Raw genomic sequence first — 17890 nt, 5'->3', positions numbered from 1 at the left:
CATCCATGATTAGCCTGTGCGGACTACACAGGCTATCTGGAACGACATTTTATTGACATGCATTAAACCCTTTTTCATAGAGCAAGGCCCATATATATTTATGATATGGGTAACAAACAAACAAGTACTTCTTCGACTGTAACAGGAAAACGAACACCGTTGACGTTATGTTGTTCATTGATTAAAGAGATATTTTTTATGTCATACCATTGTCTTCTTATTGTAAAAACTTTACAAAGTACGCGATTGTTCTGCTCAATAATAAATCAAAACACAATGCGCATTCGATCCCGAACTGTCGGCTGCTAACATTCTCTCCGGTGCGCACGTGCAGAAAATGGACGACAATTCGTCTCACTCACTTTTTTTACTTCACATACTTCCGGTCCGCGTTAAACATCTAGAGGGACGCGTGGTTTGTGTGTTTTCAAACAGGCGCTTATTTGGCGTGAATCAAGCGCCTCTATTGCAGTGACCAGAGCGACGTGCTTAATTTGAAATCCAGATTTGCAAGGCTTCATCGATTCCAAAATAAACAAACACGCGGACAGACAAAACATGGAACGCCATTGATAGTCTGTTTACGCGTGCCTCGTACATATGGCTTTCAAATGGAGGAATTTAAATGTGAAAATAATTCAGCAGAGATCTTTGAAAACGGGGTTTTATGCATGTGTGTAAAGTGTCGTCCCAGATAAGCCTGTGCAGTCCACCCAGGATAACAAGGACGATACTTTCCGCATTTATTGCATTTTACATTTCAAGGAAGACTACTTCACGAAATCTAATCAAGGTGTAAAGTGTCGTCCCTGATAAGCCTGTGCAGTCAGCACATGCAACGACACTCTCCTCATTAACAAAAGTTTTTGTTGACAGGAAGTATTTTTTCAGCGAAAATCCAGTTCTGGCTAAAAGTGGCGTAACTTAATAACTTAACGGACCTAAAGGCTAATCGGGACGACACTTTACACACATACATTAGGCCCCGTTTTCCAAGTGCGCGGTTCAAGTGTTTTGTACCTCTTGCCGACGTTATATTCTGCAGCGGTTATTCCTGAAGTATGCTTTAAAGTATACAAGTTATTTCTGTGTTGTAATGACTTTGATTTAGAAGATGAATACCATTTTAATATGTATATGCCACTGAGTTAAGAAAAACTTATATAAGCCGTTCATTTTGTATAAACCCATCTGTATATAAATTCCACAACTTACTAGTTCAATGTGACAAATCAATAATTTATAATGTTTGTAGATTTCTTAAAGAAGCTTTTGTTAAAAGAAATACAATACTTAATAATACTGTTCATTAAACTCCAGTACCGCCTTGATAGAACCAGAGACGTAGACAACACGTAGTGTTATCTGCGTCTCTGATAGAACCTAGTGTTCTTACCATCGATTGTATTTATTAGTATTTTTATTCTTTAATGTTATCTTTTTATGCCTTGTTTCGAGACAGAGAATAGTATGTGTATTTAAGCATGAAGACAATGTACAATTGTATAAATCTGAATAAACTATCTTTCTATCTGTCTGTCTGCTTTCTTCAAGCCTCAATTCCTATCGGAATTTAAGGGTTTAGGTGGAAAAATGTTGCTTTGCTTAATTGTTTGCAACACTCTTTGAGGGCACAACCGTGTGTTAACGTTGTTGTTGTTGTCTTTTACAGCAAACCAACTCAACTTTAAGGCATCAGAGAAAACGTAAAGTGCACTGTTAATCTTAAATTCTACTGCTGTAGTGAGAATTCGGCATTCGCTTTGTCATGATCATGAGAAGTACCAAATCGACGTGTTATCATAATTAAGTCTCGTGGCATAAAGATATATCATTGTGTAAATTATATAGCTATAGACCTTTTTGCACAATAAGCAAAAACTGATTAGGGCGCGAAGTAACGTTACTCGCAGAATTCCAGAACGAGGCTGAACGTGTATCCATTCATAATAGGGAACTAAATAAGTTTGATAAATTTCGTTTTCTGCAACTGTTTTATACCTCGATAGCATTTTCTTACATTTTTTATTAACTTTGTTTGATGTCCCTATCTTGTCGTTTGTATTGTTTAAGTGTTGAAAACTGGCAATGTTCGTTGTATGTTAAAATACGTCCTTTAAAGTTAGGAACGTTTTTCGTGGTATACAATATTATCATGTTCATATATTTTCATGACGTCAAAGTGAATAAAAATAGTTCACACGACATGATGAGTGGATGAACATATCCCCCACAGAGGAATGTCGCTGTTATTAAGTGAATTCGCGCAACAGACTGACCAGACAGTACGCCAAGCCGCCAGAAAGCATTGGACCCGCAGATAAAATATGAACGTATCAAATATCTGTGAAAATCCCATTAGCCCGTCACCGCAGTCCCCATATGAGATATGCCCTCGGCGCCATGCCAATATTTACCGCTGTGATAAACATCTATAGACGTAAATGCGTCGATATTTTGTTGATAAAACCCGCCGTTTATGTAAACCTTCATTAACATGACATGTTAAATAAATTCTGCGGCACATGCATATATAGCTTTGGCAATGGTGACCATAACAAAACTGCATATCGCATAAATTACTTCGTCTTTAGATAAATTACTTTTGCAATAAACATATGCAATGTTATTTTTCACAAAATCTCACAAATAACAATAAACGATCGCATGTTGGTAAAAATTGTAAACGATATGTGTTTGTCTCATGTTCACACACATACTATGTGTCAAATAATGATGAGAAATTGGGTGATATATTTGGGTTTTCTTTATATACGAAATATTGACAAGTATATCAGTGGCGAGTATGCATGACGTTCAAAAGATTAAATATTTAGATATGGTGTATGTTTAACAACAAAGGGGGAACGAACAAGCCTTAGGCTGTATTTGCATTATTTATTTGTATCAAAATGCTGATTAGCGTGCACATACCCAGTCCTATGTTGTAATTCAACCAATCAGGAACAAGCACGTATAGAACACTGACCAATGGGATTCATAACTGAGTTTCACTGGCCAGATGTTAGAGGGAAACAAGTCAGTTAGCGTTTAGACTTGGAGACGTACGGATCGAGAAAGACACAATCATGTAGCAATCACAACGTATTTGTATAACTGAAAATATTAAGTATGTTAGACATTAAATTGGACTAGAAACTGATATGTGGTGTTGTTGAATATTTTATCCTGTATTATGCAGAGAAACAAACATAAATAGAGAGGGACCGACTTGTCCCATGCGTGACACGAGAAAATGGTAGTTAATGCAAATCTCGTCATCTTGGCATTATGCGCATGACGAGATATCGAATGATAGGCTACACACCGGTAATTTAAGAATATTGAACATTGTTAGTAACTATGTGTCGTCCATGAACTATGAACGATTACGGGACACAGGACGTTAAATGGTGCCGTGATCAGGATAAGTTGTGTCAAATAATGATGAGAAATTGGGTGAAATATTTGAGTTTTCTTTATATACGAAATATTGACAAGTATATCAGTGGCGAGTATGCATGACGGTCAAAACATTAAATATTTAGATATGGTGTATGTTTAACAACAAAGGGGGAACGAACAAGCCTTAGGCTGTATTTGCATTATTTATTTGTATCAAAAAGCTGATTAGCGTGCACATACCCAGTCCTATGTTGTAATTCAACCAATCAGGAACAAGCACGTATAGAACACTGACCAATGGGATTCATAACTGAGTTTCACGGGCCAGATGTTAGAGGGAAACAAGTCAGTTAGCGTTTAGACTTGGAGACGTACGGATCGAGAAAGACACAATCATGTAGCAATCACAACGTATTTGTATAACTGAAAATATTAAGTATGTTAGACATTAAATTGGACTAGAAACTCATATGTGGTGTTGTTGAATATTTTATCCTGTATTATGCAGAGAAACAAACATAAATAGAGAGGGACCGACTTGTCCCATGCGTGACACGAGCAAATGGTAGTTAATGCAAATCTCGTCTTCTTGGCATAATGCGCATGACGAGATATCGAATGATAGGCTACACACCGGTAATTTAAGAATATTGAACATTGTTAGTAACTATGTGTCGTCCATGAACTATGAACGATTACGGGACATATTGCTCACTGGAATATTGGCTTCAGGAGTATGTGGTTTTAACTAGTTCATTGCAGTCTTTATTTAAAATTGCAGTTATATTGTAGCGTTTTATGACTTAATAATTTGTTCTGTATGAGTTTGAATTTAACCGTTAACTATACAATTATATAGAACGCTTTCAAAGAAGATAGTCGTAACAGTTTTTAACTATTAAAATTACAATTTTTGTCTGAAATAAAAATCGGGGCTTTTGCTTCGGCATAGTTAATATGAGGAGCGACATGCGAAAATGGGTCTTAACCGTGTGCGGCCAGTTTAGCTCAAGACCAGCCTGCGCATCTGAGCTGTCTAATAAGGAGCTACCTTATCCGCTTACTAGGCCACGAAACCTCTCGTGGATTTAAAGGGACCTTTTCACGTTTTGGTTAATTGAAAAAAATGAAAAAAATGTTTGAGATTCGAAATTTTTTGTTGTAGTGATGATATTTGTGAGGAAACAGTCATTCTGAACATTTAACATGCTCTAAATTATCCATTATATGCATTCTTTGACAATTTTAAAAAGTGAAAATTATAAAGCGTTGCAACGCGAAACGATTGAATAATTTGAAGAGTTCATGTTGTTGTCGTTATATTTTGTAACACTACGAGGATTGTTTATATAAAGTATTAAAAAAGCACTCATGGTATGAGTACGGATGGCGGCCGAGTTGTCTAAGCGTTAGACATTTACTCCAGGGATCAGTGGTTCGAGCCCAGTTATGGGTTACTTGCTTTTCTTTCTGTAATGTTATTCTTGTTTTGTTTACAAGAGCTTTTTTAGATCCAAATTTTACATTTATCAATATAAAGCATTACATGACAGACTTCAATACATGCCAAAATATGTGAACATGTCCCTTTAAGGCACTTGATTACATGGCGCGAATGCTCAGGCGGTCTTGGGCTACGCTTGGCGCACATCACACAATGTACAGTTTCGCATGACTCGGCTCATATCGTGAATGATGCACATAATTGGGCCATTTAGTACGTTATTGCAAGCAAAACACATAATTGTATAACTTCATTGTCGGATTTCGAAGTTTTCTACGATGCTATCGTTTGCAACCAGGTAGCATAACTGTTTTTTCGTGCACTTTTGTTTAGTGAAACTATATCTACTGCGATGCAGGAGGGGTCTTTATACAAACTTTATCTTAGTATTCACTATTGAGCATCCATATCATACTAACGCATCAAATAACATCGTAATATCTTTTAAACATCTGAATTTAGGCATTTTCATAGCTAAAAAAGGGATAGCGACGTGTCATACATATCAAGCGACGAATCTTGTGTATCTAATAAGCATTTAGGTGTCATATACATAAACAAAATCATGAAAGAAGCGAGGGTCTCATTAGGAAAATAATAATCATAATTCTTGCGGCCACTTGAATGCATCAGAACTCAAGAGGAAGTCAGCAACACAACGCCTCTGGCTTCGGCTACGCGATCGCTCGACTGATGCGATCGTATTTGCAAATTATTAACCATTCCCTATGTCTCTTTTATTCTACTGTTTTCCTTCTATAGCCTTTTGGCAATTCGAACTTGTCATGGCAGGAACTGAGCGAACATTATCTGATCTTTGACATAAGCATTTACTTTTTATGAAAACAAGTCAAATTACACTGAAAAAACACCTGAAAAATTAAACTTGCCTGTTATTAAAATAAAATATGAAGCAAAAAACTATGGGACATCAATCCAGCGACCTTTCGTGAATGATAGATATGCGTGATTACAAGCGCTCGAGTTAAGATTCAGTTTTCACGCGCATAGGTAGTTTATTAAAAGTTGCAAATGTGATTCTAAAGTTCAAAACTTGTTACAGAAGTGAACATATTTAGCTTAAAAGCAAATGTGTCACTAATCGTATTTACATAATTTAAAGTGGAAATGTGTGACACACAGAACACTTAAGTATAAAGCCTATAAAGGTATCCGGAACAACGGCAGCCGGACAATCGGCTCAATGCGGTTTTTTGCATTACCCAACGATCGGCACCTCATAAATTTGCCGACCATACAAATGTGCAATATAATCGGGTGCCAATGTCCTGTCCGACCCATTTGCGGGGTGCCGAATGTCCGGGAATGCAAAAAAAACGGGTCACCCACTGGTCATGTTTATTATGCCATTAGTTCAATTAAGCCTGTCTCTGATAAAACGGGCTTTAATGCATGTGCGTAAAGTGCCGTCACAGATTAACCAGTGCAGTCCGCGCTGGCTAATCAGGGACGACACTCTCCGCTCTGATGTTATTTTTTAGTTTAAATGAAGTCTCTTAGTAGCGAAAATCTAGTTTACGTGGTAAGTGTCGTATCTGATACGTCTGTGCGGACTGCATGGCAAACGGGAACGACACTTAACGCACACTTATTGAGCCTCGTTTTCACTGACCGCGGCTCAATTGTATTTATGAATGCAGCTTGTCATATCTGCATATGGAATGTTAATGCAACAATTCGGAAGCGATACAATCAATCGTCAAGCTCGCAATTTAAACACGGGAAGTCAAGTAGTGAGTAAACAACATCACGCTTAAATGCCAAGGTCAAAATATGTTTATGGCGCGAAATTATATCAGACAGATGCTTTAATCTACTTTAGTAAATATCACGCAATTGATAAATTAAGAGTTATCATTATCAAACCCGTTTACTCCGCTCGTCCTCTCTTCATCGCATTAACGTATGTACTTTAGTCTGTCGGAAACGGATAGCTCAAGTATCAATGACATATAAATGTATATGATATTCGTCTGATTTGTCGTTGAAATAAAAGTTGCTTTGTTTTCGTTGTCGTGTGCACACGCTTGCTCGTCATTCCTATAGTGTGAAACCTATGCGACATCTCTTGGTTAATGTTGACAATTAAAACTAAGACTTCGACACTTAGTCTGTTATCAAGTATTATGCAAAATAGATGGAAATCGGTTGTTTTAAAGAAACATGTTGTGTGTCTTAGTATTTTTGCGTTTTTGTTATTGCGGAATTCAGTAATAGATCAATAACCACATGTAAAGCTTTAATGAGCTACAGCCGAACACGTGTCTCGATACGTAAACTATGATGAGATCGTCATCAACTCTTTCGAAACTTGTAAATACATCATAATAACAGACATTAAATCTTTCCCATTTTTTAAGCGTGCAATTAAATAAGTTCTTATTGTCAAGTAAATAGTGAAACATATTAAACTGTCGCATGCATCAACGATCATTAAGGCGCAGTTACGCTTTTATTTTCTGAACAAGCGAATCATGGCAATAAATAGTTTTTGAAAGTTGTAAGAAATCAAGGTAATTTCATTGCCAACATTTCCGTGAAAAAAGACATGTTTTATTATTTTTATTGTTGAAATCAAAAGCGATGCTTAATCTAGAACGTAAACGTGATACATCGATTTCAAAGATATGTGAGAATTGTTCTGAGAAAATTGGGTTTAATGCATGTGCGTTAAGTGTCATTCCAGATTAGCCTGCGCAGTCCGCACAGGCTAATCAGGGACGACACTTTCCGCCTAATTTTGATTTCCGGTAAAGAGAGACTTTATTAAAACTTAAAATACAATAAAAGCGGAACGTGTCGTCCCTGATTAGCCTGTGCGGACTGCACAGGCTAATTTAGGACGACACTTTACGCACATGCATTATGCCCAGTTTTCTCAGAAAGCGACACATATTATTATTAATGTGATCACAGCTCTGGAGAAACAGACTGAATTAATGTGCGTAAAGTGTCGTCCTTGATTAGTCTGCACAGGGACGACACTTTCCGCTTTCATCGTGTTTTTCCTCTTCTTAGCGAAACTCCATTAGGCGAAAATGTTCGTATTTGATTAGTCTGCGCAAATGGAACAGACTGATCAGGGACGACATTTTACGCACATGAATTTAGTCCCGTTTTCCCAAAGTTAAGCTCATGCTATCTGTATGTCATGTACACTTGCGCCGCAGCAATGATTTGAACACAATCTCTTTGTGTACATGCGCACTGAATTTAGTATATCTCGGATGTGGAGGTAGTCTTACAACCCTCGATGTTAAAAAAATACATGTATCTACCTTTGATTGAATTTAATGAATAACTAATCAAGTGTCTTTTATTGAAAACGTGTGTGATTTATTACAATCGAACTCCCGCTTCAGTATCGAAACAGCAATAAAAAAGGGCATCGGAGTCATCGAAGTTCAAAGTGGAGGCATTATTAAATTGAAGATGGTTTTACCTCCTCCGCTTCATTACTTGCGGTCGTCCTCAAACGTACATGGTTTGGCTTCCCTAAAACTCATGGCTTTCATTTTTATATACGATTTAATTGATTTGACATTAGTGCGATATCGACCCCCTCTCTGATGTAGACCGTGGAATAGATACAACTGTTCTACCAATCTCTGATGTAGACCGTGGAATAGATACAACTGTTCGACCCCTCTCTGATGTAGACCGTGGAATAGACACAACTGTTCGACCCCTCTCTGATGTAAACCGTGGAATAGATACAACTGTTCGACCTCTCTCTGATGTAGACCGTGGAATAGATACAACTGTTTGACCTCTCTCTGATGTAGACCGTGGAATAGATACAACTGTTCGACCTCTCTCTGATGTAGACCGTGGAATAGATACAACTGTTCGAACTCTCTCTGATGTAGACCGTGGAATAGATACAACAGATTAAGCAATTAGTAAACCCAGGGGTTATCTTGTCCATTTGACAACAGTATCAAGATTGTGACAGATACCGCATGAGTTTGAAATACAATCTTAGCGCTTTTATCACAGATAGTGCATGACATTGATAATGAAATTATGTATTTGGTATTAAGTTAGTTAATGTGTATTGATATGCGTTCTTATAAATTAGTCATCGACCTTAAGATAAATGTTCGATTTAAAAGTGGTTCTTTTACGTCTTGAATCATAGATATGATTTTTGCCACAGGTGGTTAGCGTGTGGCTATGATATTAATTAGTGAAAACATCATTTTGAATGATAAATAATCATATTATAACGAAAAATTAACTTTTATGAAAAAAAAACTATCAAATATATATTTATCGGTGGAACACGATGTAAGTAGTCGTCGCCTGGTCACAGTCAGTCGAGACTGGAACCTCGTCGAAACATTGAGCTACGCTCTGGGAAAACTGGGCTTAATGCATGCGCTTTTAGTTTGGAGTCAGATTAGCCCGTCGAAGTCTGATAAGGCTTTTCATAGACGTCAATTAACGTTTCTATGGAATTTTGCGTTTAAGGGCAGACTTTTCTAAAAGACTAGTTTTTGTAATCGCAAAGTATCGTCCCTGATTAGCCTGTTCAGACTACACATCGTGAAACGCTTTTTAGATCCTGAAAAGTTACTTAATGCTTGTACTCTAACATGCTTACACCAATGTTTCTTGAACAGGGTTTTCCTACAGTAATTAACCTTCGTATAGCACTTTTTGTTGTGGTTAGTTGTTATATAGCATAATCATATTGGGTAGTGTTAACTGATCTTTAATATTTCTGTTTTTCGAAAAGAATACCCAATATGGCTAACGCACTTTCCGAAGAACACAGACGATCAGGGAAATTGTTACGCCACTTTAATATACGTCTTATGAGCAAACTTTGAAGGACATATTAGTATTGCGTAAGTCTTATTAGGTCAGAATCATGAGTAGTGTGCTAACCATCTTAAGCAATAAGTTCAATGTTCATCCCAAGCAATACCTTAATATTGAATATAAAAAAATACACATTTAAAAATGCGTGATCCTGAAAAAGAAACTTGAAAACACATTAATCAACAAAATATTAAGGTAAATAAAATAATATTAGATGCCGGTATATGAACAAAATATTTGAATAACATACACGTATACAGATGAGCCGCTACTTAGCTGAGGGTTGTTGTAAGGAAAGCTACTGTGTCAACAAATCGATAAAATTGAGCATGGCTCTGGGAAAACCGGGCTTAATGCATTGTGCGATAAGTGTCGTCACAGGACTGCACAGGCTTAATGCATTGTGTGTTTAGTGTCGTCCCAGGACTGCACAGGCTTAATGCATAGTGTGTTTAGTGTCGTCCCAGGACTGCACAGGCTTAATGCATTGTGTGTTAAGTGTCGTCCCAGGACTGCACAGGCTTAATGCATTGTGTGTTAAGTGTCGTCCCAGGACTGCACAGGCTTAATGCATTGTGTGTTAAGTGTCGTCCCAGGACTGCACAGGCTTAATGCATTGTGTGTTAAGTGTCGTCCCAGGACTGCTCAGGCTTAATGCATTGTGTGTTAAGTGTCGTCCTAGGACTGCACAGGCTTATCAGGAAAGATGCTTTTTGCACAGATTGGATTTTTGTTTAAACAAAAAAATTCAAAAAAGCGGAAAGTTGCATCCCTGTTATGACAAGGATAATTTGGGCCGACACTTCATGCACTTGCATGTAGCCCAATAATCCCATTTATGTGAATTTTTAAGGAAGTCTCTTATCAAAATCCTGTCTTGGGGAAAGTGTCGTCCCTCGTTAACCTGTGCGGACTGCGTAGGCTAGTCTGGGACGACGCTTTACACACACATTATTACGCCTTTACTGACAGAGCAAGGCTTGTTTTTATACCTTAACGGTTGATTACATTTTAATGTTTCTGCTATTTACAAATCAAGCTAGTAACATTCATATAGAATATAGTTCGTTTGGCTTTGTTGTTATATCTCTTTATGTCCGTAAACTGAAAATATTGCCTACAGTAACATTTTAATTGAGCATTTCAAGGAATTGAAACACACCTGTCTTTTTTTGTCTTTTAACAATTATTTTGTTATGAGTGATAACAGTAGATATTATCAAATGCTCAACCTTGCCGCTATTCAGTATTTTTTACATAATAAAAATTATTCTAGCCCTGTGTTATATAATGCTTATATTCAACCATATATTTTTTTCTTTGTTATTTCTTGGTGTTCTATTTTAAATTAATTGATAAATCAGATATTTATCAATTTACCTTTTCTTTTAATTAGGTAAATAAGTCAACTTTTCTGTATCAATTTGTGGAGAACGCCCACTATCTTCATTCGGTAAAATATTTGAGGTAACTTACTTTAATAATGAATTGCATAAATCATAATTCCCAACATGTGTTTGGTATCTAACTATTTTTTATGAGGAAAAGTTTACTGCTGTAACTTGCTTTCTTAATGAATTGCAAAACTCGACATCTCCAAGTGTTTTGTTTCTATTGCTTTTTGTCCCCTACCGGTGAAACTGGAGGGGACTTATGGTTTGCGCTCCATCTGTCAGTCTGTCTGTCAGTCTATCTCTCAGTCCATCACACTTTTCTGAATCCTGCGATAACTTTTAAAGTTCTTAATATTTTTTCATGAAACTTGCAACATGGATAGATGGCAATATGGAGACTAATCATGTCATTTCATTGTATTCCTACGTCGAGAATTCTGGTTGCTATGGCAACAAATATTTAAAAAAAATACTGACAATGGTGGAATTTCACCGGTAGGGGACAATATTGCTTGGCAATCTCTTTTTATGTGGGAATCTTTACAAGTGAGCAACAAAATAGTTTTACTTGTATCAAATAACCACAGCTAGTGTTCTTTCCTTATCAGTATGGCTGTTATTATTTGTGTTTATTTTAATGTAAGATTTTATGAATGAAACAATGTTGAGAAAAAGTTTGAATTGTTTATTTGAGCCTGGCTCTGGGAAAAACTGGGCTTTAGGCATGAGCTTAAAGTGTAGTACCAGATTATCCTGTGCAGTCTGCAAAGGCTAATCAGGGGCGATGCTTTCTTGGGCTCTTAAATCATATATTGTTATTTTTATAAGGTGTAAACAAAATTGGTATGTATACCAAAAGGAAAGATATTATGGTACATAATAAGTTATAAATATATATTTGGTACCAAAATCTTGTTTTGCAGATATATTAAACATGCTGTTTTATAGTATAAATATTATATGTGTGCCATGTCATATTTGTTTATTGTATATATTGATACAAAATCAAATAAATTTTTGTGTTTGTATGGATCCAAAAAAACAACACACGACTATGTGTTCAGAACCCTCAGTCCATCATCATGTATGTCTGTCAGTTCGTAGGTCCGTCCACAAATTTGTCCACACAATTTGTCTGACGGGGAGGGCTTTAAACTAAAATGTCTTGACAATAAAGCTGATAAATATTTGTTCTAAATATGTGTAATGTATACATGATATAACTTTGTGTTTGAAGTGGGAAATGATTCAATATGTTAAAAGTTAGTATTATCAATACATGTATTCTATTCCTAAGTATTCAAAACAAACAAAAACTTCGACAACAAAAGGGAAGCGTATTTTTGTCATAAATGAATGTGGATGTTTGAATTTAAATGGCGTTTATGTAAGTACATGTATTCCACTTGAATGTGTACTTATCGAGTCATTGTTGGTACATGCTAGTGTACATATCCCAAACAACCTTAATTAACATAACGACATATTAACATAGTTTCAAAAAGTCACTTCCATTTAGTTATCTTCATAATATCTTAAACGTCTTCAGTGACATCGACCGCTGGAAACTGCGCGTTTAAGTTTCCCGGGCACTGTGTTATCAGCAGACGCCGTTATCACGGCATGGGCTTTAACAACCTCCATGTAGTTTCTATAGGCCGCGGTTTCGCGTCTAGTGACGTCATCGTGCTTGTAAAACACCAGCCGGTCCGTGTCCACGAGAAGTCCCGACTGTATAGCTTTTGACACATCCGCTGTAGTACGAAATTCGACGACCCAGCGGGATTCGACACCTGGACGCGATGACCGGATATCGATGGGATCGAACTGGATACTTTGCACCGGAACGTTCAGTTGAGTCTGTATTAGGTACTGCACCTGTTCGTGATTTTATAAGTAGTGGTTGTAGTAGGGGTAGTAGTCATAGCAGCAACAGCAGCAATAGCGGTAGACGCAGTAATAGTAGTATTACTGGATATACTGGGTGCTGTAGTAGAAGCATTCTTTATTTAATTATCCTCATAATTATTATTAGAAGCAATACTAGCAGCAGCAACAGTGGTTATTGCAGTTATTTCTATCGTATACAGAATTCTATTCTCTTACGCATGATGACGTTTTTAAAACTGAACTCCACATAAAAACGCTACAAATCGGTATAAATTAAGAACATGTCAACCTAGATTATAAAACTCCAAACGTTCGGAGCGTTAGGTTCGCGCGCTACTTTCGTACGCCTTCATTCCTTATTTACTTTCATTTGCAAACCCTTTTTTTCTATCGTATACAGAATTCTATTCGTCTAAGCAAGATGTAGTTTTAAAAACTGAATTCCAATTATAAACGCTACAAATCGGTATAAAGTACGAACATGTCAACCTAGATTATAAAACTCCAAACGTTCGGAGCGTTAGGATCGCGCGCTACTTTCGTACGCCTTCATTCCTTATTTTACTTTCATTTTTAAACCCTTTTTTTCTATCGTATACAGAATTCTATTCTTTTAAGCAAGATGTAGTTTTAAAAACCGAACTCCAATTATAAACGCTACCAATCGGTATAAAGTACGAACATGTTAACCGTAAATCTAGATTCTAAAACGGTATGATATTTGCAAAAGTTAAAGTTATAAATCGCTGCCCAAATCAGAAAAAAACTTTATATATATATATATATATATAAATATATATATATATATATATATATATATATATATATATATATATATATTTATATATATATATATCTGAAAGCTGCGAAACCTAGGCTTTCTAATGATATATGGGTACATCCAAATGTATAACTTCGGCGCTTCAATGTGCGCTAATCGATAGCTACCAGTCACGTGACTAAGTTACGACACGGTTAAACGCGCGGGGGTAAAACATAAAATGTTTATTTTTTGTGTTTAACGCGCTATAAATCCATTAATAACAACGGAAATATACTAAAAGTTATATTTTTGAAAGAGGAACTAATAAGCAACAAGATAACGTTTAAACCAATCAAATCGGATGGTTAGTTTTTGCATACAATTTAATTTACTACAGTAAGGGTCAAATACTCGATTCAACTCCTGTCAATATAGGATCCGTGGCTAATACATATGTAGTTGATAATTATACAATTATTATTTACTCATTATGAAGGATATAATTTAATCAAGGTGCGTCTTTGCAAATTTAATTCATTTTATGATTTGTGTCACTTATGCTCGATTGGTCATTGTCGACTCGGGTACTACTTAACTGTACCCCGGGTACGCTTAAGTATACTTAAATGTACCCCGGATACGGTGAATATAGTAACTCGCACACGGGAATTCTAACGCTAAATTGATCGTTGTCGGCTATTTTTTTAATATTAATAATGTTCATATTTATGTCAATATTCTCAATACTCCTGCCTTAAAGGCATGTTGAGTTTTTCTTCAAAGATAATTTTGTTTAGTATTCCGTAGCGCGTATTACGACGTCGGATGTAAGGCGGGAATAATACTCGGGTGCAGTCTAAATTGACCAATCGAGCATCACTTAAAGTATCATCAGTAGGTGGTAGATACAACTTAAATTCTTTCTTTTTTCACCAAACATTACAGGACTAAATAAGTTACGTTGTTTGAGAACATAATCAAAAACTGGACATATAATGTTAAAAAGATGCGGTCGTGTAAGTGGAGTCTTAACCATTTTTTACCTTCGAGTGGGACACGTTTTCGTTGTTCCGGAAACTGAAAACTGCGGCGTTCGGACGACTGGGTAGTGTGTCACTGCGCATGTGCAGACTCGGGGCGATCCGGTCGATGTTGTCACTGCGCATGTGCAGACTTGGGGCGATCCGGTCGATGTTTTCACTGTGCATGTGCAGACTTGGGGCGATCCGGTCGATGTTGTCACTGCGCATGTGCAGGCTTGGGGCGATCCGGTTGATATTGTAACTGCGCATGACATTGGCGTCCGGGCAAGCTAGATCGTCCGGCGTTGCCGCGTCACTGAAACCAAGAGGGCTGGACCGGCTTAAGCGGCAGAAAACAGTATGAAAAACATAGTTACGTAGCTAAATTATTGAAGAAGAAAACGATCATACAATTTGAAGGGGCGGACATTTATCAAAATGAGGCAAACATATTACATGGATACGCGTGACAAAAACACTGCATTAATTCCAATACTTGCGTTGTAAGTGAAAAATAATCTTTTGCATTTCCTTTAATAGGTAAAGTTACTTAAAAAAATGTCACAATTAGCTAGTGCGCTCAGCTTTCAAAACATTATCATGCACGTGAAACTCGTGGTTTGAGTTCAAAATCGATGCAGATATAGAGAATAACAGGTTTGTTTTGATTATACATCAGGTTTATGTTGCGAGGCTTAGAAAACAAAAAGCACGAGCCTTGACGAGTGCTTTTTCGTTTTCTTGCCGAGCATGATAAACCTGATCCATAATCAACACTAATCTATTATTCTATTTGTCCCACTTTTTATTTTGTAAACGTTTTTGTTTAATCAAAATTAGTTTGACTGGATAATTTCGCTGGATTTATGACGTCATTTCGTCGAAATATAAACGTCATTTCCTGTCGTTACTAAAAAAAATTGTCACAATTAGCTCGTGCGCTCAGCTTTTAAAACATTACCATGCACGTGAAACTCGTGTTTTGGAGTACAAAATCGATGCAGATAAAACGAAGAGTTCAAAAACGACTTTTAACATGAGTTTATCATTAATTATTATTGATATAACAAGGCGTCATCGTTGACAGGGTTCGCCATTTTTCATATAATAACGCTTGTTTAAGGTAATTACTTTCTGATACATTTGCTATTCATTTAAAACTGATTTAATTAAAGCATTGCATCTATTTTGTTTGACGAGTATACATAAAATTGTTAATTTTATTTTTAAAAATTTCATTAAATATAAATTTTATAGAATATATGTTAATTGGCCTGTATAACGGTTTAGAGTTTTTCGGTTGTTGTTGTTTTTTGTGTTTAGCAAATCCAATCCGCTTTAATGGAAATTTGTGTAATAGGAAGCGTCATCTTAACGAAAACCCAGGTAAGGCGGAAAGCGCTTTCCCTGCTTAGCCTGTGCGAACTGTACAGGTAAATCTGGAATGACACTTAAGACGAATGCATTAAGCTTAGCATTCCCAGAACGAGCATTGTAAAATTTCATCGGGGATGGGAAAAAGGGAAGATTGTTTTTGTGCAGTGCTATTTCCTATATAGCGCCCGATGGATAGAAAAGTATTCTAAACATACAGGCTGGCACCTGAGAGCGCACAAACGATAAACAAACACCCAAAAGAATACCGTGTGAAAGATTTATAGCGAACATCACTCATTTACTTATGACACGTGATATTTACATCTGAGGATCAACAGCGCCCCGTGCCGCGATCCCGCTAGGTGCGTCCGGTTTCTGTGGGCTCTCCTTCCGGGATCGCGGTGCATGCGTACTACAGACGCGGTGGCAGGTGGCATCATACACGCAGTCCGGGTCCAGCAAGAGGGTACTGGGCCGGAAACCAAGAGCGAGTAACTTCTGGTATTGGAAAGGACTGACTGGCTGCTGAATTATGATAAGTCAGCTAACTGCGCATGGGCGAAGCGGATACTTCACCAAAACAAAGTGTTTTGTTTAATTAAAGGGATCTTTTCACGCTTTGGTAAATTGACAAAATTGAAACAAGAAATATCTTTAAAAAAGATATACGGCGTTGATTGTGGTCGATGTTTATGAACGATCAAAAGTTATCTCTATGAGATAAAAAGTAGCGGATGCCTTTTTTCTGCGCAGTTGTTCGCTACATCATAAGCAAATCAATTACGGGGTGTTCCGCCAGATTTCGTGGCTTATTTTGCTTTATGTGATATTATTACTCAGATATCTATATTTACAGAATAGAAAAACACAAGAAACATGAAAATAAACGAGTGCATATAGGTCAGCCGGCAATACTCGAATCTTATTTAATTGCATAATTATAGTATAGCGAATTATTGTGGTCATGCTTAATAAACTGGTCTAAATGGATAAATATTTCTAATTAATTTTATCAAAATTGGTCCTTATCATGCAAATTTTGAAACCATATTAAAAATCGATGATTGACATACCACAATAATATCGCCGAATATCTTTATTTAGTATCTTTCTGATCAAAACAGACTTCAAGTGCACAAAGTTTACGAGACGGCGTTTATATAAAGATTTCTGCAACTGACCGCAAACTGACCTTGATACCTTGCGGATTGGAATGCAATGCATTACAGTCGCTACGTTATTGTCAGTAAGACACAATGATCGCAACCCCTTTTGCGAACTCCGGTGATGAACTGTATATAAACTCTGACTTTCACAAAATGACCGCGTATTGACCCAAAACCTCGCGGGTTGAAATGCAATGCAAGTAAGTACTAAATATGACAACATAGCCTTTAGTTAAACGCTTTTGCGCTGGTAATTCTCTGAAAATAAAAGGTGAACGCACAAACTGTATTTATGTCGAAAATTGATTGTAAAACTGTTCTATCTATTGGGCCTTTTCATTAGAGATAAAATTGTTTCATGCAGTAAAACAGTGTTACAAAGACGCGGATATGTTTCCAATGTTCTGGTGTTATACTCAAATCAGCCAATGGAATAAATGAAGTGTATTCATTCGTACCTAGCCGCGGGAAATTTTATTTGAGTATTATTGGACACTTACAAAGGTCAAGTCAGGGTGAAA

General features: G+C 36.8%; 1 protein-coding gene across 1 annotated transcript; it reads right to left on the bottom strand.

The window, feature by feature from the left end:
- Positions 1 to 12336: 12336 nt before the first annotated feature.
- Positions 12337 to 16725, bottom strand: LOC127864731 (uncharacterized). Its single transcript, XM_052404617.1, has 3 exons — positions 16526 to 16725; positions 14848 to 15142; positions 12337 to 13029 (listed from the first exon to the last, which is right to left on the bottom strand). Exons 2-3 carry the CDS (start codon positions 15094 to 15096, stop codon positions 12697 to 12699), a joined length of 582 nt encoding a protein of 193 aa, XP_052260577.1. The 5' UTR covers positions 15097 to 15142; positions 16526 to 16725; the 3' UTR covers positions 12337 to 12696.
- Between the last annotated feature and the right edge of the window lie 1165 nt (positions 16726 to 17890).

The sequence above is a fragment of the Dreissena polymorpha genome, chromosome 1 (assembly GCF_020536995.1).
Source record: "Dreissena polymorpha isolate Duluth1 chromosome 1, UMN_Dpol_1.0, whole genome shotgun sequence".
In the NCBI taxonomy this organism is placed as follows: Eukaryota; Metazoa; Mollusca; class Bivalvia; order Myida; family Dreissenidae; genus Dreissena; species Dreissena polymorpha.
The sequence above is the reverse complement of the archived record's forward strand: the minus strand, read 5'-3'. Positions and strand labels throughout refer to the sequence as shown.